Source organism: Dromiciops gliroides, chromosome 1 (assembly GCF_019393635.1).
Source record: "Dromiciops gliroides isolate mDroGli1 chromosome 1, mDroGli1.pri, whole genome shotgun sequence".
Taxonomy (NCBI): domain Eukaryota; kingdom Metazoa; phylum Chordata; class Mammalia; order Microbiotheria; family Microbiotheriidae; genus Dromiciops; species Dromiciops gliroides.
This window is the reverse complement of record NC_057861.1, coordinates 307,967,576-307,995,195: the sequence shown is the minus strand read 5'-3', so window position 1 is coordinate 307,995,195 and position 27,620 is coordinate 307,967,576. Positions and strand designations below refer to the sequence as shown.

The following is a 27,620-nucleotide window of genomic DNA, read 5'->3' as shown; positions in this document are numbered from 1 at the left end:
GGAAAGTCATTCATTAAATGTTAATTGTCACACAAAAGTACAACAGCATTTATTTGGACAACAGTGTTACTGCACCTTTAAATAAAAATACCTTTTCACAGCTCAGAAATCCATCAAGCTAAACAGATTTTTAAACACATCTGGTTGTTAGATATCCTGATCAATTCAGCTTTCATTTGCTTTTGAAATGAAAGGAAACATGACAACTTTTCTCAAATTTTTTCTATTTCTGCATGTTTCATGAAAAAAAATATGACATGACAAAGTAATAACATTTTCCCCTAAAAATCAAACCGCCAGTGTCTTTAGAACAAATAGAATACCATGGGATTTTTCACTAGATCAGGTTAGTTAGGATATATGGGGCTCAAAAGTTCCTACCTAAATTCCATGTGTTTCTCTCTCTCTCTCTCTCTCTCTCTCTCTCTCTCTCTCTCTCTCTCTGAGTTTGCAGGGCCTTTAAGGCATTAAATGGCTTAAATTGCATGTGGAACTCCAATATATAGTCTTGATAGTCAATCTGACATAAACAAGAAACATTTTTTGACTATCACAAATTTGACTTTTGCCTAATAACTAAAACCTCCAAGACAGAAAACACCGGAAACAACAGGCCATAGAAATCAGCCAGTGAAGCACCATAACAACTTTTTTTAAAAAACTCATCCAACTTCAATTTCTCCCCATGCCCTGCCACAACTAAAACACAAGCACTGTGTGTGGATATATGTCTAAAGGCTTAGCCAAGGAGCTTTTGGTTCAAGACCTGTAAACTGAAGAACATTACAAAAATACACCACGTTCCTTATTAAGCAACTTAAGATCTGTTATCTTGGCTTATGGGAACAGATCTAAATAGCATCATAATACTAAACATTGAAAATCGCAAGCCTGGGGCCACCAGGACTCTAGTCAGTTTCTAGACCTAACTTGAAAACTTCCTATATAATGGAGCTTACCATTAGGAGTAAATGTTTGATCTGTAAAGCTTACAAAATTACTTTGTTTATCATAGTAGATAAAAGAAAAAAGGAATAATTTTAAGCTCAAAACAAAGCTGTTTATATGACAGTCTTCAGTGCTCTATGATTCTAAGCATTTAAGACAGATTCAAGCAATTAACAGCATAAACTTTCATTACATAGTTCTATTATATATGTGTATGTGACTTAGCTGTTCATCTGTTATTTAAGTGATTTTCTCGTTACAATAGTAGGGAAAAGATAATTTGCTGATGTTATCAAAAATGTTAAGTATTTCAGACTCAACATTTCCTGGATCCCTATGATTGTTTAAGGCATTTTATTTACTAGAGACAGTCACATAGTCCTTACTTTATGTGAACCTAGAAAATGTAACATTTGAAGTACTCACGTCCAGTAAACCATTCAATACTACAAAACTCTTTTTACTTTGGATAGTACAGACAGACAATGTGCAAATATTTCTTGTGAATATAAAATACAAATAATATAATAACAAACTGCCAAACTCTCTTATACCTTGAAATATAAACCTATTTATAAAGAAAATAAAATTAGAAGCATCTCATACACTAATGGTATTAATTATATTCATATGTATAATTGAAAATGAAATACTTTAAGTGTCACCCCTATATCTTATTGATTTATAGGACCACAGTATAATATATAGATGCAGCAAAGTCTCTTATTTAAAAAAAAAGAATTAAAGACTGAGCAAAATTTAATTTTCATATAGAAAGGTGAACTATAAAGATACTATATGGGGAAAATCTTATGCACAGTTTAAAGTATTTCCTAAGCTCATATTTAAAAATGTATTTGCAACTACAATAGAACATGGAATAAAATTCCAGGCCAAGCATAACATTATTAACACCATCAGATGTTATTAGACTTCACATTATTGGAAGGATAAAATGTCACTAGTGGTATTTTTTGTTGTTGTTGTTGTTCTAAACAATTGTTGCCCCAATCAACTACCTCACAAAAGTTTACAAGGAGGACCAAGTGATAGAGTAGACAGATTATCCTGGAAAATCAATTAACCTCAGTGTTGGTTGGTCACTATCAGTATCTTTATGTGCAAATGTCAGCTCACACAACCATACACTATATAGTTACAGCACAGATTAAGAAAAAACATGGTCATGGTGCTTATGTGTTCCTCCTTTTCTAAGGGCTTCCATGGGGAAGAGAAAATTACCCCAAATTACTTATACATTTGGGAAACATCCAATGCTAGGAAGAGTGGTTCCAAGACAAATTTTGGTAAGGCAATTCACAAAAATACTGAACTATTATGAATGATTTCAATAAGTAGGATATATCAAGTATAAAAACTAACATTCAAATACAACTATACTTTTTGAAGGAAAAAGTACTGGAAGATGGAGCTTCACTATATCTCAACTCAAAACAGACATTAAGATAGAGCGGAAAGAACTGGAGCAGGAATCAGATCTACCACTAAACTGCTGTATTTTCTTGGGGAAGCCACTTTACTTCTGTGGAAATCAGTTTGCTCATCTGTAAAACAAAGGGTTTGGACAAAATCGTCTTGAAAGTCCCTGAAGCACTAATATTTAGAGATCTAAGGTACTATAGGCTTGTTGATATTTCTTGTGTCTGACATTAAATTCCTTTACTTTTTCAAATATCATATTCTATTGCAATTATTTTTTCTCTACAAGGGCAGTACTGTGTTTTTAAGGGCACATTAACACCATTATACAATCCCTCTCATTGAGGTTATTCCCCCCCAACCCCGAACAGTCAAATGATTAAAAGATTTTTATGGAAGGTTACATTTAGGTATAAAGTTCACTTAAAATCCAATGGTTTTGGAAAACTGTCAAGATATTTTATTGGAAATTCTCCTCTAAGTCATCTAAAATGTACCAGTGTTGCAAATTGTACTATGTGGAAAAATACAGATTTTGACACCAAGTTTTCATAACTTTGTAAATAAATGTTTATTTGGGGTAACTGTCAACAACCATAATAGTTCAAATGTCTATAAGAGGCAACACGGCATAGGGATAAAGAGCCAACCTAAAAGTCAGGAAAGACCTGGGTTCAAATCCTACCTGACACACTGGACTCAGGGCCCTGGACAAATTCCTCTACCTCTCAGTGCCCTAGTCAACACTGTAAGACTATATACTATAAGTTACAGTAGAACTAAGGGAGTCTCCTTAACAGAAGCTCACTACCCCAGTGAAATCGCAAGACAAAAAAATAAAGGTCTATAATAATTTAATGCTTACTGAGTATTTTATGATACCAGGTAACTTTTAATATAATTAATAAAATTACAAATAAGATGTTTAGATTTTTCAAGTTGACATGGACTGTGTCAACAAGTCCTAAATAATCATCTGGATAATGCCAAGCAAACAGTTGGACTGACTTTTTCCTCCTTCATTCACTAAACTGATAGGCTTTCCTAGTGTTCAGTGTATTTTGTTCTGTTGTATATCCTTGGAAACATGAATGAACATGAAAAGATTTTGTTTCACAAGCAAAAAAAATGATGTTATGGAAATCGTTTATTATAAGTTTTAAATTATTTGAATACTCATATAGTTGGCATTTTTTAACAAATATTTGAAAACCTAAGTAAAATTAAGTAATAACATAATAAAGGTCACATAATAGCTAGAAATCAGAACTATATACTGATGACTAGGTGTCTAAAGTCTTTAGAATCAATGAATTTTCATAGCTTAATTTACACAGTAGTGTAAATCAAGTAAAAAAGTTATTTTATCTTTTTTTTTTAAGTCTGCAAACTAAATAGGTGCTAATAGGTTTGATGTAGTAGTAAAGTAATTTAGGTTGAGGGCCCTCACATAAATTCAAAAATTGTGAGACTAGGTGAATTCCATTTGGTCCTATTTTCCTTTATGTATAAAGTTCCATGCAAAAGGATACAAGTATCTTTCTGTTTAAGACCAATGACTTAACAGGTATTAAATCACTCTGTAAAGTCAACATGCAGGTTGAAATAAATGCAAGAAAGTTTTCTTTAAAATAATTCCAGAGCCCACCAATTCTCCCTGTTAAGGTCATAGAAGCTCTGAACCATCATGGCTGAATTGTTTTAGTGCTCTCTGCTGAACACCTGCAAACATCAAACAAAAACTGCTGGTCCTTTACTGGGTTGACAAAAGCCTTTCATGTGAAAAATGCTCCCTGGGAATGTCAGGGCTGTAGCTCAGGTTACATTCCTTTCTCCCTTGCAGCCTCACCATTTCTTAAGGTGGAAGGAAAAACCATGTTTGTGAAATTAAAGATTAAAAGAAATATGGAGATGCTTAATTTTTATTCATATATTACAAATCACAATGGAGCATCCTGTATCAACCAAATCAAAATTTACTGGGAACTTTTAAGCATGAAATATTAACATGCTTTGCAAAACATACTTGATTTTCAGTAAAATGTAGATTATTTCCAGTTTGCATGTTTTTCTCCCTTCCTTCCTTCTTTATTATTCTATCTTTTACAACTTTCAAACTTAACACAGGAGAATGACATATTAGTTTTCTTGGGACAGCAAAAATAAAAGTGAAGAAGATTTATAGAAATAAATCATTTGTTTCTCTGTTTAAACTTTCATAGTGCATTCATCCAGTAAAAGGATAGATTGCACATAATTCATTTTGTCTGATAGGTGAAATTTTCATGGGTTAAAAAGTTTTACGATTGTGTGTCTGAAAATACAAACCATCTTCTTTAATTAATATGTCTCTTACAAAGACAGAGCTAAATTAATACTGCTCCTATTCTGCAGCCTCCATTATTAACATCACCACAGTATATCAAATGTATAGCCTGCATATTTAATTGACCATAGCAACTATACTTTTAACTCATAAAAGTAGACTTTTAGCCTCAGCACTACACCTGTAATGTAAAATCTGAATGTGTATCTCCATAACTTAAAAAAAAGAAATCATAGTATATTTTCTTCAAAATCACCTAATAATTCCATGTTAAGTCTTTAGCTTTTAAGTGAAACAGAGTAATTTTCCTAAGTAACTGTATAAATTTCAATATATTACCATGTTCAAAATGCATTCATGAATGTTTTTATCATGCCCATGCTCTCATAACTATTAAGTTTTTGAACATTTATTAAATAATAGCATAACACCTATATTTTGTTTAAATGTTGAAAATCAAGTTAGAGAATCAACTAGGAGTAGAGTTATATTCATCCTTGTGCCACAAACTTCAAGTTCCTAACTTACCTTAACTGATTAAAACTTGTTTACAGTGATGTACTTAATTAAGTCATTTCCAAATGTTTCAGGTTTAAAGGTAGTTCTCAGTACTTCACAATACTGAAGGGCTGACTTTCAGAATTATCTATCATTGTATATTCTAGCATAATCTATTTGAAGGTTGAAATTATAGCCAAATATCTCAAACATTAAGATGCACATTAAGAAAATTACTGTCAAAAATAAAGTTAGTAACTTTGTATTGTGTCTGAACATGAAAACTTGATTTGCCTAAAAGAGACACTATCTTCATTTCTACTAAAACACTTGTATTAATATTTTACATCAAAATACTGTATAGTAGATACAAGTCAGAAAAAAATAGGACTTGGGAGATATTACAACAAATTAAAGGAAATCAAAGAAATAAACCCTCAGAAGTCACTAAACTGAAAATACAGCAATACCCATGATCCTAAGCTTTAGACATTTGTCTAATATTTTTAAACTTTTAAGTAATATAATCAAGAAACTATATAAAATTAAAGTAACCATAAGATTCATTTCATCCTACAAAAGAGAAAAACATACACTACATGTGCAAAAACTCTTTTCTCTAAACTTAGTAACAAAACAAAATGCTTATCTTCTTTTGAAATAAACAGTTTTTAAAAAACACAATGAATTCTGTAAGACTGTACAAAGAGTGCAAAAAACACAGCTGAACAAGCTTCTTTCATTGCTCCAGTACCAAATGAAAATAACAGATAAAAATTTACACTCAATGACTAATGGATATTTCCATTGGCATCTCAGAGTTAAAAGATGTCAACATTTACCCATTTGATTGAGAATAGTACTACATGTTTACATCCATATGCATAATGTACTCTTATGTACAACAGCCAGCACTCTTAAAAATATTACAGCTGCTTTAACAATTGTAGGTGCATTTTTTTTTGCTTGGATTAGGGACAGCATGCAACAAAGTAAGAATCTTTCTCAAATGAAACTTAGTGAACAGATAATAAATACATTCTAATGTATAGTTTACTTTTCATCTTCACATTTAATCTTAGGTACACCCAGACATATCAATAATCTCATGTTTAAACTCCTCCTTAATTGTCAAATAGTCATTATACACAGATTCCTTTGTGAATACCGCTAAGGTATTTTTTTAAAACACCAAACAAGCTTCTCTTATTTTTTGAAATTTAGGAGTTGATTCAAATTTATAACTACATAAAAATTCAACAGAAAAATAGGAAGGGGGAATGAGGGAAATATTTAAAGAGGTATTTAAACATATTTTTGTTTAAAACCTCAGATTAACAAGAGATTCTATATGCAGGATGTGTTTCACTAAGGTGCATTCATCTTTAAAATGAAGTGCTCTTCTCTTTAAAAGGGTTAATTTAACCTAGTAGTTACTAACAGATTTTTTTTTAATTCTGTTTATAAGTACAAAGGAACATTAAATTATCCTCCACATTAACTATTCTCCTTTAAAAAGGATGCTCTTTATATGTTTGATTACATACCAACATCAGAAATATTTTTTAGCTAAGTGATGGAATTCTGAGAGAATTTTCTTGCCAGAGGAAGCAAAAAAATTAATTTTCCCAAAACCCACAATTTTTGTGTAACATCCACCTCTTTATCTCCAATATAATTCATGTCATTTTGCTTCTATTTCAATAATTGCTTTTGAAAATAGATCAAGAGAGTTCCACATGCATACATATATTACAAGGTAATACACAACCAATAATATTAACTACACACTAAGGAAAATAATTTACATACTTGAGCCAGTAAAATGTCCACTTGCCAAAGAAGTTGGTCCATTTTTCCCACTGCTCACAGGAGGTGAAAACATCTAGAAGAAACAAAGAAACATTACTGCTAGAAGAAAAAAAAAAAGACATTTGTGTGTTTGTGTGTGTGTGTGTTCACAGATAGTCAAAAGTTCCTTCACATTCTTAACAAATAAGTCAAAGCTTATGTAAAGGGCTTCTTTAACACAACACATCACCATTCAACTCAAAACTAAAATTGGCACAATATTAATAATCCAGACTCTTCCCCCCTTCCCAACTCTCTCTTACACACCACTCTTTATTTTTCAATTAGATTCATTAGATTCCTAGACAATATTATTAACATTTTTAAAAACCACAGTCCCCAAAATGTTATCAAGATACAAGTAAGAGACAACAAGCCTCCCATGAAACTAGCATTTGACAAAGAAGAAGAAAAAGTTGTTTGTTTTAAGTTTAAAACCTTGGCCATGAAGGTGGCAACGTCCATTTCAATCCCGCATAGGATTTGTCTGTCATATGTGAACCCAAATAAAAATGAATGCAAACTGCCACCTGCACTAAATTCTCATTTCGTCTCAAACATGAGAGCAATTTGAAACGACTCTCCTCTCTCTCTCTCTCTCCCTCTCTCTCTCTCTCTCTCTCTCTCTCTCTCCCCCCCCCTCCGTCCCTCTCACTCACTCTCTCTTCTCTCCTCTCTCCCTCTTCTCTCTCTCTCTCCCCCTACATTTATTTCGACCCTAATTGGTTTCCCTCTTCTTCAACGTTTCTAGTGGATAATACGCACCTTCCCTCAGTCAGAGCCTGCAAAAAGCAAAGGAACAAATGGGAAAAGTGCAACAAGCTAAGAGGGGGCTGCAAAGCTGCCTCAGGCTATGTTTCCTGGCCAAACTTCCGAAAGCCATTTCTCCAAAGAAAAGTCAGCAGCAGGAGCAGCAGCAGCAGCACCAGCAGCAGTAGCAGCAGCAGCAGCAGCAGTACCAGCACCAAAAGCAGCACTAGCAGCATTGAAGCAACCCCATTTACAAGGCGGTTTTGGATGGTGCATGTTGTGGATTATTATTTGTTTTGTTTTGCAAATGCATCTTACCACCAAACTCATCAATCATTAAAAATAAATAAATATTCCTGGCAAGTTTGGGTTGGGTATGGGCAGGAGGATAAAGAGGTAGATGAGAGGGACAGCAAAGGCTGTTAAACTCTACAATTGTCCATATTCTGGTTAATGCTGGTTTAGAGATTATTAAATTTACAAATTGTATATCCCAAAGGATATATATGTATATATTTTACACATAAGTATATAGATATAGCTTTTAGAATTCTAAGAGATTTCACTTGGAGGAGAGGTCTTTCTGATCCAAAGCATCAGTTTAAAACAAAACTGAGATACTTGGCTCCTCCTCTTATCTATTTCCAAAAAGAAAAAATGTTATTAAAACAATGAGTGGTGAGAAAGTACAAGTACTTCCGATGTTCTGATATGTTCAACCTTTGGGTTTACTTAAGGGTGTTTTCTTTTTCCCTTTGAACTCTAATTTTCTTGGGGGAGGGGGGCTTCTAAGGTACATAATTAAACTAAAAAAAGGGGGGAAAAAACCAAAAATGCCTTTTTTCTTTCCATTTCACCCAAGAAAAGATAAAAACTTGTCCATAAAGACATTCAAATTTAGCATGGGCTTGGCCGATTAAAAATCGCTCGTGTACTTTAGATCACAGTTTATTTGCTTTTAGCTCATGTTTTGTTTTGTTTTGTTTTACAGCTGTAGTTAGTTTCCACCGTTCTTTCTTACCGCACTGAAATCCAGTAAATCACTCAGCTCTTTGTCCGTCCCTAAGGCAGCCATTCGCTGTTGGTGATGCATTTTAGCAAAATCACACAAACCTAGAAACATGGAAATAACCGCAATCAGAACCCAGTCCCGATCCTTAGAGGAAACACAATCGGATTTTTGGAGACTGGGGGGGTGGGGGAAGGGGTGTAATTGAAGTGGAAGGGGAGGGAAAGAGGAGAAGGGGGGATTTTTTTTTTAAGATGGAGGGGTCAGCAATAGCAAAAAAAAAAAAAATAAGGTATTGTATTTCCAAAAGAGACGATCAAAACTGGTAACATCAGCTCTAAAACCAAATAAAAAAAAAAAAAAGCCGCTCTCAGCGCATCATTTATGCAACAGGAGGTACAGCAAAGAATGAATGGATCTCAGAGAAAAGAGAAACTACTCAGCAACGATCCGGTCTCAACTTTCCCCCTCTCCCCCTCCCCCCTCCTCCCTTCTCTCCTCTCTCTCTCTCTCTCTCTCTCTCTCTCTCTCTCTCTCTCTCTCTCTCTCTCTCTCTCTCTCTCTCTCTCTCCCCTCTCTCCCCTCTCTCTCCCCCCTCTCTCCCTCTCTCTACACACACACACACACACACACACACACACACACACACACACACACACCCCTCCCCTCTTTATAAAGTAGCTATGAAGAAATTAAAAGATGTGAATCTTCTGAGTAAAAACACTTCCGATGGAGGGGGAGGTGGCAGAATAGAGAGGGGTGGAATCGGGTTCGGTAATTATTCAGAACCCTAATTTGTGGAGTAAAGGGTGATTTTTTTAAAGGCCCATAGCAAAGTCATCAGTTCCTTTAAAGTGGGCAATGCTGGGGGAGGGTGGATGGAGCGGGGAGAGAAGAGGGAGGGGAAACGGGAGGGGGTGGGGGGGTCTCTATAGAACAGAAATGAAATCGCAGCCCCATGGAAAGAGGGAAAAAGCCGCGTGTAAAGAAGGCTCCAGCCACCCTCTGGCAGCCCCTGGCCGAGCCTCGAGATCTTAGCTCCGGGCTTCCGTCCGCTAGCTACACCATCACACCATCAGCCACCGATCCACCAGAAATGCCAGCTCCGGTACCTACCGCCCGAGAGAGAGATGGGGCTCCCCTTCCAATAACAGCACCGAGACGGGTTTCATTTCTAATCACTGCATTCACAAAACACACCACCACTACCACCACCACCACCACCACCACTACCACTACCACCACCACCTCCTCCTCCTCCTCCTCCTTTCCTCCTCCTCCTCCTCCTCCTCCTCTTCTCCTCCTCCTCTCCTCCTCCTCCTCCTTCACCACTACCAACCACTACTACTACAAGATCCAGAGACACCCTGCAAAGATCCCTGACTCTTAACACCAACTCTCTGCTCCTTTAGGGAAGGGAGGGGAGGTGTGTATGGGGAAAACACGCAAAGACAGACGGAATTGCAAGTTCAGCAAAGGCGGGGGGGTTGGGGGGGGTGCTGAAGATAAGGGACGCGTTTCTTTCCAGGTCGGTTTGGCTAGGTTGGTTAAGGTTGCATTTCTTAAAAAAAAAAAAAAATCATAACATCTCCCCCACTCCCTCCCCCTACACCCCCTCCTCAAAAAAAAAATGCAAACGGAAATCCATCAGGCACCTCATTTTCCCTCAAACCTTCAGATATTATCTGAACCACTAACAGTTCAATCGTTGCCGGTTTCTTCCCTAGGAGGCACTTTTTAATTTATTATAGTTTCAATTTCTTCAGTTCTTTCTTTCTCTCGCTCTCTCTCACACACAGGACAAGGCAAGTTTATACTAGGCTGCAAATACACGTGATGCAAAAAGACTTTGCCAAGAGGAACATTTTTCCTTTCCATACATAAACCAACTTTTAAAAAATGGGGTTTTTTTTGGGGGGGAGGTTGTCCCCTCTGTTTTGGTTCTTCCTCTTAACTGTAAACTGCACATACTTTGTCTCCTCCTTTTTTAAGTCACAGAGTATTGCTACAAACTTCGCAAGTAAGCATTTGGGGAGGATTGTTGTTTTGTTTGCTTTTTACACTCGAGTTTCCAGGGGCTGCTCAGCCCCTTTTCCCCAGAAATATATGTTTGTATTCAGCATACACTGCTACAGGGCCTATAAGCTACAAAAACCTATTTTCGCGTCACTTTTCAGGTTAAAATAAAGCTTTATACTTCTCAAGTTTCGTTATACACGCGTGCTTTATGCAGTATCTGTAATATATACGCTTCAACGTGTGTGGAAGTACACACATTAAACACACCCAGTTATTTCTACATGTGCGAGTACAGACAAATAAAGCAGGCACACACTTTTCCCCCCTCAAATTGCTATTACTTTACAAGTTGCTCCTTTTGCTTTAATAACACATTAGGATCAACATTTCTTTAAAACCATAAATTAAATTAAAAGACAGTTTACTCTGACAGCAAATTGTAACTTTACCTTAAATGGCCACAAATATTCTCACAATATTCCAAGGAAAGAGACTTTTGAAAAAGAGAAAATCTTCTGCAAGTGCTTAGTATATCACATGTGTATCCCCCAAAAAGTACTTTTTAACTGGTACTCAGTCCTGCTCCAGGGATATTCCACAGATCACAAGATCATGCACCTGGCTCTGATTTTTGCATTTTCCACCATAAAAAAAAATGAACTTCAAGAAAATTTCACACACACTCACCAAAAAAAGAAAAAAGAAAAAGAAAAATCCACCAACTTTTTTCTCCCCTTTCCTTATTGTTTCTTTAAAAAAAATATGTAAACACAGAATAGTTAATAATTTTCCTCAAACAAATCTTGTTGGGTTTTTTTTTCTTCGTCTCCTACAAAGTCTTAAACTTGTTCCAAGTTTAGAGATTTCTCATCATCATCATCACCACCATCATCATCATCACCATTGACTCCCCCGTGGAGTCACATTGATAATAATAGGTTTCCCTGAAAGATACATTGTAATCCATTCACATCCGGGCACTGCGGGGCTTATAAAGAGAAAAGCGCTGCTGCTGCCGCCCGCCGCTGCTCTTACAGACAATGACTGGGGAGGGGAGGGGAGGGAGGAGAAGAGCCATAGAGTGGTAAACATTGGGGCTAGACAGGCACCCAAAATGGCGTCGCGGAGCCTGTCTCCGCCTCCTTTCGGAAAGGAGGGGGGGGGTGGCCCGTGGAACTCAGAAGGAGGGAGGGCAGGAGGGGCTAGGTGGGCGGGGCCAGGAGGGGAGCGGGAGCCTGTGGTCTCTAGCCCCTAGTCTTCCTGCAGTCTGTTGTTGCCCTTTTCTCCCACCTTTTGTTTATTTATTTACTTACTTTCTCATTTATTTATTTATTTGTATTGTTTGAGAGTGCTGGATTTGGAGAAGGATTGGGGGCGGGGAGGAGGGGGAGGGATTGCATTTTTTTAAAAAGGAAATCAGATAAATATTCCACAGACTTAGCAGAAGAATCATTTCCACGCCCTCCCTCTCCCTCCCTCCAACACTAGCACACTCACGCTCCCCCCACGGGTGCCTTCCTAAATGAGGGTGAACAGAGATAGCGAACCCCCTGGGAAGCCCCCGGGGCTGAGGGCGGGGCGGAGGTTCCCTGCGGGGCTACAAACCCTGAGAATCCAGAACTTCATGGGTGAAGAAGCTACCCCGCGGGGGCGGGGTGGTGGGGAGGAGGGGAGGAATGATGCGGGGCAGAGTTGTTGCCTCTCCCTCACTTGGGGTCCCGAAGACAAGGAATACACACGCCCACCCCCTCTGCCCAGAGAACTGAAGGAGCTGACTGATGGAGGGCCCTTATTTTTTTTATTGGGGGGGGAGGGGGAAGGGGTTTAAGTCTCACTATTCTATAACTCTAGTAGTTTTACGTCTTTGAGGGCAGCCCTCCTCCATGGGGTAGCCTCATGCACCCACTGCTACTTCCATAGCTTGAAAGCAGTTTCTGCTCAAATACCACCTTTTGTAGGAGGTTTTTCCGTGTCCCTTCTAAGGTTACCTTTATCTTTCTGTGTTTCTGGTGCACACAGCATTTCCCAAAAAGTCTCAACTCAATTTTGAGCTTTATATAATAACTAAATATTAAATTTAAACACCAAAGCTTTAAATAATAGTAAATATTACATTTAAATACCAAATCTTTAAATAATACTAAATATTAAATCTGAACACCAAGTATTTACATTTAATATTTAGTATTTAAAACTTAAAATTGCACTGGCTTTAGGGACATCCTCTATACTCAGATGCTGGTTCCCTTAGAATGTGCCCTTTTTCTAGGTAGGAGTCTGACACATAGTAAGGGCTTAATAAATACTTGCTAATTGATTAAATGAGTTTTCTATTCAAAATGATAGCATTCGTAGAGTGCTTTAAAGTTTACAAAGCACTTCACCTGAGTAATATCATTGGATCTCCCTTCAAAAGAACGTCCCTCAATGAAGGGAAGGACAGTAGATGGAAAAGGAAAGTTAGAGGCCACTTAGACAACCCTGATCATTTTACAAATGACAAGACTGAGGTCAAGGGAATTAGTAATTTGCACAAGGCCACACTGGTAGCTATCAAATGAGATCATATAAATTGATTAGGACAGTGCCTGGCACATAGTAGATACATAATAAACACTTGTTCCTTTCTCTTAGGTAACAACAGAGTCTGAATTTAAACCCTAGCCTTTGTTTGAATGACTAATATCTTTTGCCTAAAAGGCTGTTTTACTGAGAACTCACACAAGGCAAGAGCTCACAATAAGCTCAGAAGATGTGATACAAGAACACTCTTCAAGGTCTCCTAAAGGACTTTAGAATTGATTGAATGGACATGGGAGACACTGGCAAAGCATGAGTCCACATGGCATTCTCACCTCAAAGAAGGCACTGTGTTGTATGAATGAAACACAATTTCAGTAGCTCAAAAGAAATGTAAGATGCCCAAATTTAAAGATATCTCTACTCCAAATGTTCATATGGACTAGCTGTGCCTGACCTGTGGTTGGACCTTCCAATCTCATATTGCTTTGATCAGCCACAATTGGACACACTGTACCTTGACTCTAAGAAAGTGTTATCATCTTGGTCCTCTTTGAGAATGAAGGATAACAACATAGACACACTCATATACATTCCTGTATATTCATATGTTCATATATTTAAATCTTATTCTCCTGATTCTCATTCTGTTTGACTACTCCTTATTCTTCTTTGCTGAATCCTAATCCACATCATGCCCTTGGTGTCCCTCAGCTTAGTGTCCTGGGCCCTCTTCTCTTTTCCCTCTATACTCCTTTACTTGGTGATCTCATTAACTCCAATGGATTTAATTACCATTTCTGAGCTGACAATTCTCAAATCTAACTATCCTGCCCCAATCTCTCTATTGACTTCCAATCTTACATCTCCAACTGCTTTTCAGACATCTCAGACTGGACATCCAGTAGACAAGCTAAATATGTTCAAGAAAGAATTCATTATCTTTCCCCCTAAAGATTCCTTGACTCCTACTTTCCCCATTGCAGTACAGGGTAGGACCATCTTCCCAATCCCTTGGGCTGGTCATCAGGAGTCATCCTGAGTCCCTCACTATCTCTCACCACCACCCTCCCTCAATATCCAATCTGTTACTAAGGCCTGTTGATTTCACCTTTGCAACATCTCTAGGATGTTCCCTCTTTTCTCCTTTGATCCTGCCAACACCCTGGTGCAGGACCTCATCACCTAACACCTGAATTATTGCAATAGCCTGCTGATGGGTCTGCCTGTCTCAAGTCTCTCCCCACTCTAATCCGTTCTTCATTCAGCCACTTAAAATGATTGTCATAAAGTGCGGGTCTAAACTCCAGCAGCTCCCTATCACCTCCAGGATCAAATACAAAATATTTTGTTTGGCATTCAAAGCCCTTCATAACTTAGCCTCCTCCTAGGCCTTTAAAGTTTTCTTGAACTTTACTTACCACAACATACTCTTCCATACAAAGACACTATCCTCCTGGCTGTTCCTTAAACTAAATTCTCCATTTCTGATCCAGACATTCCTTCCCGGTGTCGCCAGTACCTCCCTCCTGTACTCTGTCTACTGACTTCCTTTGGCTTCCTTTAAGCCACAGCTAAAAAGCCTCATTTCTTTTGGAACCCTTTCCCAACCCTTTTAAATCTAGTGCCTTCCCTCTGTTAATTATTTTCTATTTATTCTCTATATAACTTGTTTGTACCTATTTTTTGTTTGTCTCCCACTTTAGATAGAGCTTCTTGACAGCAGGTGACTGGCTTTTGCCTCTTTTTTGTATTCTCTGCAGTTAGCACAGTGCTTGGTACATAGTGGGTGCTTAATAAATGTTTATTGATTGATACATACAAGCATTGTGTATACACACATATATGTATGTGTGCACATACCTATACATGCATGCTTGTATGCATGCATTACATACATACTGACAGCTGTTTACATTTTTCCCTCCCCTTTTCTTCCTTAAAGACAGGGACTGTTTTTATGTATGTGTGGTTATCCCCAGTACCAGAATGGTAGCATGGCATAGTGGATAGAGAGATGGCCTCAGAGCCAGCTTGACTTGGGTTCAGGTCAGTGACCCAAGCAACTCTCTAACAATAAACTGCAGAGAAGGAGCCAATTTGTATTGATAGAGAAACCTATCAGATTTAGAGATCAAGTACCAGGAATACTGGCTTCTAATAATAACTAACACATAATACTTTAGGGTTTGTCAAGCACTTTACCTATATTACCTTATTTGATTCTCACAACACCACTATGCGTTAGGTGCTGTTGTTAACCCCAACATTTTACAGATAGAAGTTAAGTGATTTAACCAGAATCACAGTCATTAAATGTCTAAATCAGAATTAAAATCCAGGTCTCCCAGACTTGGAGTACAGTCCTGTGATCACTACTCTCTACAATCGCTCTCCTATCATTGCACTTAATACATACTTGTTGAGTTATATTAGATTGAAAGGAATTAAATAGAATTTGTCAAGTCCTTTCAATGCCCAGAAATGTGATTTTTGAAGGGACAAAAGAAATTAAAAATGAAATTAAACAATAAGAAATCATCCAAACCAAAATCGGGTTCCGTAAAAATCTTCAGGACTTGTTCTTCCAGGTCTATTCTGGATTCATTGCAAGTATATGTCTTATCAAAGTTATCTTTAAGAGATCAAATACTCTTGCATCTCTCATGACTTTGTTGAGTTAAGATCTTTACTTATTTGACTTTCTAAAGGATAAGAACATTTATTCTTCTAAGCACAGTACTAGCGTGTTATGGACATTCCTTTCTATTTTTGTACACACCACCTACCATATGGTGCCACTTAATATCATGTTACATTTCTAGGTATAATACTTTATACTACACTTTTGGAGTCAAGGACTGACAATTTTGTCTATGCAATACACCAGCCTAGATTTTTTTCCCCATCTTCCATACAGCTTCTGATCTTGAAATAGTTCCCTGCTTGCATTTCTTCTCTGGGCTACCAGAAGACTTGGTTTCAGATTCCACATCTATTGCTCACTATCTGTGTTAATTTGGGCAAGTTCCATAAGTTCTCTCGGTCATCTATGAAATGAGAGTGTTAGACTAGGTGACTACCAAGGTACAGTTGTGTAAACTCTTTGAGATTAGGGATTGTTTCATTCTTTTATTTGTATTTGTAACCCCTTACCTAGTACAGTGCCTAGAACATATCTGGCACTTCAATGGCTGTGGATCAATGACAGTTCTAAATCTATGAACATTTGATCCCTACTACATGATTATAGGTGAGCATATGTACAGAGATGTTAACTCTATGGAAAAAGGAATATGGGAATAGGTGCTTCTCTATACACGATTGCTCATTTCAGATAATAAGCATAGGTTCAAAAGAAATATGCAGCAATGTTTGTGTAGGTATGTGTCTGGATATATATGTAAGTATGTGTGTATAAATGTGTATATGCATGTATGTATTTGTACATAGACATTTATAGTTATTGATCAATATATTCTGGGTTTTTGCATATTTAAATGTTCATGATTTTTGGAGTTTGTCAAGTTCAGAATGACAAAAAGTAATTTTTTTTTTAATTGTGGGCATTATATTGAATGAATTCTAAGGGCCCTTTCCACTCTTCAAATCTCTCTCTAATACAATCCACTCTCTTTTCAGCTACCAAAGTGGTCTGGACTCTCCTTTAAGGTTCATTGCATCCAAATTTATCCTCCAATCTAGTTCTTGATTATGTTATCCATCTACACCCTCGACCCAGGAAATTCTTCTCCTTTCCTTAGTGAGTTTACTGCATGATTCATAGTGTTGGTTTTTTTCATCCCAACTTCCAGGCCATCTTCATCATATATCTTGATGTTCCCCCAAGTACCCTAACTTCTTGCAGTCTCTTCAGTCCCCTTGGCCTACTCCTTCATTCACCTCAATTACACCAAAAGATGATTACTCCAGTGATATTGCCATACTTCACAAGTGAATTTCCATGTTCATGAAATTATTTGATTTAATCATTTTTTAATTCCATTTTTATATTTCCATCTTTCCCTTTCTCACCATGACTCCCATTCCCTTCACCTCTCAGTTTTTTCCTAGGCCATCAACTTTGTGCTAGATAAACTTTCTTCTTTCTCTCAAACACTTGGCAAATCAGTTCAACTTGACAGGACACTATCTTGTTGTTTAGTCATTTGTCTGTCATATATGTTTCTTTGTGACCCTATTTGGGGTTTTCTTGGCAAAGATATTGTAGTGGTTTGCCACCATTTCCTTCTCCAGCTCATTTTGCAGATGAGGAACTGAGGCAAGCAGGGTTATGTGACTTGCCCAGGGTCACACAGCTAATAAGTGTCTGGGTCCAGATTTGAACTCAGAAACATGAGTCTACCTCACTTCAGGCCTGGCACTCTACCCACTGTTCTACCTAGTTACCCTTTGCCACCTTGTCCTATTGATAATTATGCCCTGCCAAACTCCAGCCTTGTATTACTTTCATACCACAAGATCTCTTTGAGGCATGTATGACATGTACTATTATCTCTATTTTATAGAAGAAGAAGCTGAATCTCAGAGAGGCTGTGACTTTCCCAGGGTCACACACATCTGTCAAGGAAGGATTTGGAATATAGCTCTTCTAACTCCATTCTGTTTCCACTACTATGTTGCCTTTACTTCTGAGAAGTGGTCATTTCATCTCTTCCTGAAGAACTCATTTTAAAGGCTGTCTATTCCATTTTTTAACAGTTCTACTAGTTAGTCAATATTTTGTTTATATCTAAATATATATACATATATGTATGCATATATGTATTGTATATGTGTGTATATACATACATATATACATACTATACACACACACACATATCTTTTTCCCCCCTATCCATTGGTATTACCTTTGTCTTGTAGGGAAAATCATATCTAATCCTTCTTTCACATGACAGATTTTCAAATACCTGAAGATACCAATCATATCCCATTCCACTTGCAACACAAATACAATTATTGATTCCCCCTCCTTTCAATAGGCTAAATATCTCCAACACTTTCAAGTGATTCTCTGTTGGTATGGTTTCCAATCCCCTCACCATCTTCATCTCTATCCCCTGAACATCCTCTAGTTCTTTATGTATTTTCTAAAAATGTCATATCTAGAATTGAGCACATTATTCTCAATGCAATCTGAGAAGTCATTCCCTGACCTTGGAGATTATACTCTCATTATTATAATTTATGATTACATGGGTTTTTTTGGTCAGCATATCACACTAATTCGCTAAGTTTGCATTACAATATAATCTTCAAAATCCTTTCACGTGAAATGTAGTTTAACCAACCTGTACTTTTACTAATGATATTTTTGAACCAAAGTGCAATATTTTACATTTTAAATATATTTTTAGATCTAAGTTAACATTATGATTATTAAGGCCTTTGAGATCCTAATTCTGTCACCAACAATTTATCTATCGCTTCTAGTTCTTTGTTGACTGAAAATTAGGCAACTGTGTCCTCAATGCACTTATTGAAATCATTGACAAAAAAATGTTGAATGCAATAGTACCCAGGATAGAGCTTTAGAGCAATCCACAAGAGACCTCTCTTCAAGTTAACAATCAAGCCATTAATTATCTTATTTTAAAAAAAACTTAGATACATCTTTAATGACATAAGTAAGTACTTCTGTGAGCAATATAGATTACAAATCAGCCATGCTGTCTCTCTTTTATAAATATTTTTAATGTATAGCATAAAATAAGTATTTCCATAACATTGTATAACAAGAAAGATGAGTATACATGAAACCTCAAATCTATTAGATATAACTTGCCATTCCTTTAAATTATACAACAAAGTTATAACATATATTTTTTCTTCCCTCCCCACCCCTACTTTAGAGATTGCCACCATTAGATGCAAATAGATATATAATTATAGTTATATATTATAGTAATATTGTATTAACATTATATATTACACATATATAATATATGTATAATATTATTCTATACATACTTCTATTTATTAGTTCTTTCTCTGGATACAGATAGCATCTTTATTCATATGTCCTTTGTACATAATTATAATTTGTTATTTAACCACAGTTGAATAAATTGAACTGTACTATTCCCTAGTCCTCATCCCATCACCTTGTTTACAGGACTCTCCCAAGAAAATTTTATGACTTTATGACTCTCATGAGAGACTATCAAATTTGTTGAAATATAGATATATCATATCTTGGGTACTTTCCATATCATCCAATCTTTGTTGTTCTGACTCTTTGTGACCTTATTTTGGGTTTTCTTGGCAAAAACACAGTAGTAGTTTTATGGATGAGGAAACTGAGGCAAATAGGATTAAGTGACTTGACCAGGGTCACACAGCTAGTAAATGTTTGAGGCCAGATTTGTACTCAGGAAGAGGAATCTTCCTAATTCCAAGTTCAGCACTCCATCTACTGTGACACCTAGCTGCCCCTATCATCCAATCTAAAAAACACTATAAAATAGGAAATAAAGTTGGTCTACAACAGAGAGAAGATGTTGTCATTGTTTGTTCTTCATTTTTCAAGAGGACTAATGACATCATAGGTGATGTCTTTAATTGAGCATGAAATGGATTTAAGTTACACTAATGTAGTCAGCCTTACTCTCTCTTCCAGAGTCATCCAAGTTCAATGGCAAGACAAAAGTCAGGATGATAGTCTGGGGTGCACTAGGTGACCTTGGTGACTTAGATGTCTGACCAAGCTCTTAGCACTCCACAGTGCCTGCTTCAGCTCCCTTCATGGCCTTTGCAACAGATTGTTCTCATCTACCCATTCTACTGGGGAAGTCTTCATATATTTGGGGTAGACACCCCCCCCCCACTCACTGATGGTTTTAAGGTCTATTGGCTTCAACCTGGCTTAGGCTGTCTGTTGAGACATTAGTCATATTGTGAAAAAAAAGAAGCAGAACACAAGGGGAAAACCTCATAAAAGAGAAAAAACAACAGCCAAGAAGTCAAAACAGCATGGTTCAATCTGTATTCAGAATCCACAGTTATTTTTTTCTGGATGTGGAGAACATTTTCGATCATGAGTTCTTTAAAATTATTTTGGATCATTGGACTTCTGAGAAGAGCCAAGTCTATTACAGTTGATCATCACACTATGTTGCTGTTTCTATGTACAATGTTCTCCTGGTTCTGCTCATCTTGCTCATGTAAGTCCTTCCAGGTTTCTCTGAAATCCTCCTGCTCATTGTTTCTTACATCACAATAGTATTCCATTACATTCATATACCCCAACTTGTTTGTCATTCCCCAATTGATGGGCATTCCCTCGATTTCCAATTCTTTGCCACCACAAAGAGAGCTGCTATAAATATTTTCCCTCTTCTATGATCTTTTTGGGATACAGACCTAATAGTGGTATTACTGGGTCAAAGGGTATGTACAGTCCCATAGCCCTTTGGGCATAATTCCAAATTGCTCTCCAGAATGGTTGGATCACTTCGGAGCTCCAACAACAGTGCATTGGTGTTGAATTTTTCCACAGCCTCTCCAACATTTATTATTTTCTTTTTTTGTCACATTAGCCAATCTGATAAGTGTGAAGTTGTATCTCAGAGTTGTTTTAATTTTCATTCCTCTAATCAATAGTGATTTTGATCATTTTTTCATATGGCAATAGATAGCTTTGATTTCTTCATCTGAAATCTTCCTGTTCATATCCTTTAACCATTTCTCAACTGGGGAATGACTTTCATTTTTATAAATTTGATTTAGTTCCCTATATATTTTAGAAATGAAGCCTTTATCAGAAATACTGACTGTAAAAATTGTTTCCCATCTTTCTGCCTGCCTTCTCATTTTGGCTGCATTGTTTTTGTGCAAAAACTTTAAAATTTAATGTAATCAAAATAATCCATTTTGCATTTCATAATATTCTTAACTTTTTATTTTATAAGGAGATAGACAGAGAGAGATCCTATGTTCCCTTTGAAATGCCCTTATGTGGTCTTGAACATGTAGTTATTATTTTGAACCCTAGGGAACATAAAGGAAAGGAGAAAGTATTAGTAAACAGCACTAGGAAAAGGCACCTAGAAACCATGGCAATGACAGAAGGAAAAGGGACAGATAATTGATATGTAATTTAAGCTGATTCAAGGTGTCAAAAATGTCCTAAAGGCTTGGTGTCTAGAGCTGGGGTCCTAAGATTAGATAGATTTAGTAAGAAGTTTAAGGGGGAGGAAACCTAAGGAAGATGGCAAGTCTTCCTAATGATTTCAAGGGGGAGAAATGGTATCTTCCTCAGGATTCTGACTTTAGATCAGTACGGCCATGGCTTTTCCTTGGAATTCATTATGAGCTCACTGCTTTAAACTAGTTTGAACATTCACCTTTTCCATCCCCTTGGAATTGGGACATTTGCCTGAAGTGTTTCACAGTACTGTAGCCCTCTCAGTAAAATTATTATTACTACTCCTAATCATATATTTTTGCCAAAGTAAAATTTTAGTTTATTCCCATTTTACATCATCCACTAGAATCCTCTTCTGTTGCTCACCACCCTTTTTTATGGGGGTCAAGGTCTGCTGTTACAGAAAAGTTACTTAGGGTTAGATATTAAGAATATTTCTCAAGGTGGACCAAAGATGGCAGAGGAAAGACAAGGACTTACCTGAGCTCTCTCAAATTCCCCTCCAAATACCTTTAAATAATTCCTCATAACAAATTGTAAAGTGGCAAAACCCACAAAAAGACAGTGTGAGACAATTTTCCAGCCAAAGACAACTTAGAAGCTCAGCAGGAAAGGTCTATTGCACTAGGGTGAGAGTGGAGCACAGTTTAATACAGCCTATGCTAAGCCAGGCCCATCTCTAGCAAAGCATGAGCTGGCCTTGGGAATGACTGAATCAGCATGGGCAACATCTGTGTCTAGACTCCTCAGCCCACAGACAGTAAGAACATCAAACAATTGGTTAGAAGGAGATTACAGGGGTCCCTTTGCTGGCATTGGGGGAAGGACTCTGATGCATTGTCCATCCTCAGATCTGTGTCATTTTCCTGGGTGGCATTCCCCAGGTGGCCATCCCAAGTACTCAAGAGCTTGTGGCTTCAGAGGATCAGGGATCCTAGTCACACTTTCAGAGAAGAGTACTTGTAGTTACTTATAGGCCAGAACACAGGCCAGAAGAGTAGTAAACGTAGCTCTCCTTAGCTCATGCCACCTTGGAAGAACTGATAGCTTACAGATGCCCAGAACTAGCTCTGGAAACAGCTGCACAAAACCCTGAAGCTTGATAAAGTGTGCCCTCTACCTCAGAATCAGAGCCCCACTTTAGCATAGAGTTAAAAGTCAAAAAGTAGCTGGGGAAATCAGCAAATTACAGGAAAAATTATGACCATAGAAAATTACAATATTGACAAGGAAGATCAAAACATACACTCACCAAGAAGACAACAAAATCAGAACTGCTACATCAAAAGTCTCAAAGAAAAATGTGAACTGGTCTTAGGCCATGGAAGCACTCAAAAAGGATTTTAAAAATCAAGTAAGAGAAGTAGAGGAAAAATTGGGAAGACAAATGAGAGTGATGCAAGAAAATCATGGGGGGAGAAAGAGTCAACAGATTAGTAAAGGAGGCAAAAAATACTGAAGAAAATAAGACCTTAAAAACAGAATAGGCCATATGATAAAAGAGGTACAAAAATCCAATGAATAGAAGAACTGAAAAGCAAAATTGGCCAAAGGGAAAAAGAAGTACAAATCTCACTGAAGAAAATAATTCCTTAAAAATATGATTGGGCAAGTGGAAACTGATGACTTTATGAGATATCAAGAAACAATAAAACATAAAAATGAAAAGAATGAAAAAATAGAAGAAAATATGAACCAGGTCAAGGAAAAAATATTGCAAGCAGCCAGAAAGAAGCAATTCAAATATTATGGAGTCACAGTCAGAATAACACCATATTTAGCCGCTTCCACATTATAGGATTGGAGGGCATGTAATATGATATTCCAGGAGGCAAAGGAGCTAGGATTGCAACCATGAATTACCTACCCAGCAAACCTGATTTTAATCCTTCAGCAGAAATAATGGACATTCAATGAAACAGAAGATGTTCAAGCATTCCAGATGAAAAAAAAAAACAAAGCTGAATAGAAATTTTGACTTTCAGATACAAAACTCAAGAGAAGTGTAAAAAGGTAAATGGGAAAGAGAAATCATGGATTTCAATAAGGTGAAACTGTTTACAATCTGATGGGGGGGAAATGATACCTCTAACTCCTTAATTTTTTTTCATTACTAGTGCAGTTAGAAGGAGTATATATAAACAGAAGGTTAAGTGTATGAGTTGAATATGATGGGATGATTATCTAAAAAATAATTTTAAGGGGTGAGAAAGCAGAATGCATTGGTAGAAAGGGAGGGGAGCAGTACAATGGAATTAATTATCTTATATAAAAGTGGTCTGAAAGCTTTACCGGTGAGAGGAAGATGGGGGAGGTGGGAGGGGGTGAGTGAACTTTATTTTCAATGGAACTTTATTCTCATTGCCTCGAAGATGAGTAACAACATATTCAATTGGCTATAGAAAATCTATCTTAACCTCTACAGGAAAGTAGGAGGGGAAAGGAAAAAGTAAAAGGGGTTATGTGATAGAAGCAAGTTGGGATAGTATAAGAATATTTTGACTGATTGGGCCTGATTTGGGGGGACTAATCTGACTGGGGTACTTTAATCAGGGACTGTTGACTGTTTGGTTATCTGACTGCTATTAATTTAATATGGGCCGTTTATAAAGTTCCACCACACTGCTCCACTCCCAAATTGATAAGCAAAAGATTAAGAAGCCTCTTAACTAAATAATACCAAGCAGAATTTATTTATGAGGTACTATTTAAAATTAAGAATACAGGGAAATAAAATGTACAGACCTGACTTCATTCCTGTGCTTCCTTCTACTGCTGAGCCTGGAACCTTTTTAATACAATAAGGGCCTTAGCAGCCTCTTGCCTCAGGGTATGTTCCACTTTTCTCTAACTTTCACTCTTTTTTCTCCTTCACTTCAGCTTCCCTGCTTCACTTTCTCTTCTAACTCCACCTGCCTTAATCTTCACTTTCTCCAACCTGTACCCTGTGCTAACCACTTCTGTGCTCTCTGCTGACTCCTATTCTGTCTGTCTGCTCTGTCCTCTGCCACCTTTGGCCTCTTTTCTCTGTTCCTGTTCCTTCTTGTCTGCCGGCCCCCAGTCCTCTTGTTCGCTCCACTCTATCTAACTCCCAGTTCTATATATATACCTTCTTCTCTCCACTCAAATCTCAGGGCTTCCTGCACCCACACACCAAGCTAATCTGCCAGCCAGGGCTGCGGCTGGGGCTGGGGGGGATGCTCGAGCATCCTGTGCCTCAGCACAGGGCTGCACCCAGAGCCCTGGCCTGGACAAGCCCAGGATCTCTCAGATAGCTCCACTCAGGGTGGAGAGAGCTAGCGTTTTCTCCCCGCAACTGTTTGACCTGGTGTCTTGTACAGCCCACGGGGCTTTTTGGCTCAGCTAAAGCAGAGGGGGAGGGGCACCAGTACCTCCCACACAGAAGAGACCCTGAGGGCCTAAGGCTTTCTAATCTCAGCCTAAAGGTAGGGTCCCCAAATCAAAATAAATTTCCACAATAGGGATAGGTAAAAGACAGAAACAAACCACTTTTAATTATGGGCAGGGTAAAAGGAATGAGAGAGTGAGAGTAGGATAAATGGGGAAAATAGGATAAAGGGAAATACTGTAAGGGCCAAATTTAGTAATGGAGAGTTAATTGGAGGCTCGCCTTACTATTGAGGTAAGAAAAGAAACAGCCTCTTTCAAAAACAAAAAAGGTTTATTAATGGGAACAAGTTTAAAACACTATCTGAATCACACAAGTGAGATTAATAGAACTATAAACAATGTATAAATCTCTGGAGTAAAAAGGCCCCAGGTACCCCGAACCCGCCTCCAGTCCAGCTAGCTCCAAAGAACTAGCTTTGCCTAAAAAACCCCACAAACTCACCACACCCAAAATCTGTAGCTTTAAGGAGAATCAGCTATGCAGTCTCTTCTGTTTTTGTCTCGAAGGTCAAACACCAGCAGCTCCTAAATGTCTCCCTTCCTTCCCCATTTCTCTCAGAACCCTCTTTAACTAACTGCCTTTTCACTGAATCCCTCTAACTGAATCTCAACTGTTATCTCTAAATGACTTCCACTGGAAGGGGAGGGGCGGTTCTTAGCCATGCTGAGTCTCCGATTGGCTCAGCACACCCACATGGGCTGTCCCCATTATAATCTAGCCAGACCCACATGGGCGTGGGGGAGCTTTTAGAGGAGCTATTAATTACTTAGTTTCAATAAATGTTCCCTGTGGTCAGAGTTCCTCTTGTTTGTTCAATTATCTCCCAAAGTACACACCCAAGCTTACATATTTTTAGTCTGACCATAATAAAGCAAAGATAGTGTCATGAAAACCCCAAATCACAATTCCTTACAAGACACAATTAGTGATCATAACTAAGGAAAAATTATAGCAAGTTTCCCTGGTAAAGGCCTCATTCCTTAAATATATAGAAAACTGAGCCACATTTACAAAACTAAGAGCCATTTCTAGATTGATAAATGATCAAAGGACATGAACAGGCAGTTTTTAGACAAAGTAATCAAAGCTATCTATTATCATATGAAAAAATGCTCTAAATCACTATCAATTAAAGAATGCAACTGAAGACAACTCTGAACTACCAACCACAACTTGATTAAATTGGCTAATATGACAGAAAAGGAAAATGACAAAATATTGAGGTGGATGTAGGAAAAATGAAGCACTCATACACTGTGGTGAAGTTTATGCTGATTCACCCATTTTGTAGAGCAATTTGGAACTATGCTCAAAGGGCTTCTAAAACCATACCTTTGACCAAGCAAATACCACTACTAGTTCTGTATCCAAAGAGATTAAAACAATAAACAATAACAAACAACAAAAGGAATAGGACACACAACACCACATATGTATAGCAGCTCTTTTGTGGTGGCAAAGAATTGGGAATTGAGGGAATGACCATCAAATAGGGAATGACTAAACAAATTATTTATGTGATTGTGATGTAATACTATTGCTCTATAAGAAATAGCAAGCGTGGGGGCAGCTAGGTGGCCCAGGGAGTAAGGCACTGGCCCTGGATTCAGGAGGACCTGAGTTCAAATTTGGCCTCAGAAACTTGACCCTTACTAGCTGTGTGACCCTGGGAAAGTCACTTAACCCTCAAAAAGAAAGAAACAAACAAACAAACAAAGAAAAATAATAATATTTTTAAAAATAGCAAGCATGATGCTCTCAGAAAAACCTGGAAAAACTCATGAACTGGTTGAAACTGAAATGAACAGAATCAGGTCAACATTGTACACTGTAACAGCAATATTGTATAACCATCAACTGTGGATGATTTAGCTATTCTCAGCAATTCAGTGATCCAAGACAATTCTGAAGGATTTATAATGAAAACTACTATTCATCTTCAGAGAAAGAATTAATGGAGTTTAAATGCATATTGAAGAATACTTTTTCTTTACATTTTTTTGTCTGTGCTTTCTTTCACAACATGACTAATGTGGAAATGTTTTGCATGACTACACACACACACACACACACACACACACACACATATAAAACCTATATCAAATTGCTTACCTTCTCAATAAGGGGTGGGAGGAGGGAAAGGAGGGAATAAAAATTTTGAAACGAAGTTTTTTGTTTTGTTTTTTTTTCAGGGCAATTGGGGTTAAGTGACTTGCCCAGGGTCACACAGCCAGTAAGTGTCAAGTGTCTGAGACTGGATTTGAACTCAGGTACTCCTGACTCCAGGGCCGGTGCTCTATCCACTTTGCCATCTAACTGCCCCTATCATATGTTCTTATGATAGATAGATGATAGATAGATAGGATAGTCAGCAGCAAAGTCCTGTTACTTGAGTGTTGTATTTAGCCAGGGAAAATGTTACTATAATACCCAGTAGCTACCACACATCTCATTTCCAATATGCTAGTATTTAGTGCCTAGAATCTGTCCCAGATAAAGGCAGGCTGACAAGTCTTTAGTCACAGGTATCACACCCAAGGCTAGGTTAAAGTCTTTTCTTTTGTACACCTATATTTGACCAAGGAATGATGTTTACTATTACCAGACAGCTTTCTAATTTAGGAGTATACATCCTCAGGATATTCTCTGGTTTAGCATACAAATGCGTTTGAATGAGAAT

The 27,620-nt window shown here is 37.5% G+C and overlaps 1 protein-coding gene across 2 annotated transcripts in view; it reads right to left on the bottom strand.

The window, feature by feature from the left end:
- Nucleotides 1–10,058, bottom strand: part of LOC122751786 (transcription factor 4-like) — a 274,344-nt gene extending 264,286 nt beyond the window's left edge. For both annotated transcript variants that reach the window (XR_006355805.1, XM_043999020.1), the window contains exons 1-3: nt 9,939–10,058; nt 8,835–8,926; nt 7,025–7,097 (exon numbers count right to left, since the gene is read on the bottom strand). Coding sequence is in view for 1 of the 2 variants with exons in the window: in XM_043999020.1 (XP_043854955.1) it covers nt 7,025–7,097; nt 8,835–8,906 (145 nt within the window). In the remaining variant the exon portion in view is untranslated. The remainder of the gene's footprint in view (nt 1–7,024; nt 7,098–8,834; nt 8,927–9,938) is intronic.
- Nucleotides 10,059–27,620: the final 17,562 nt, after the last annotated feature.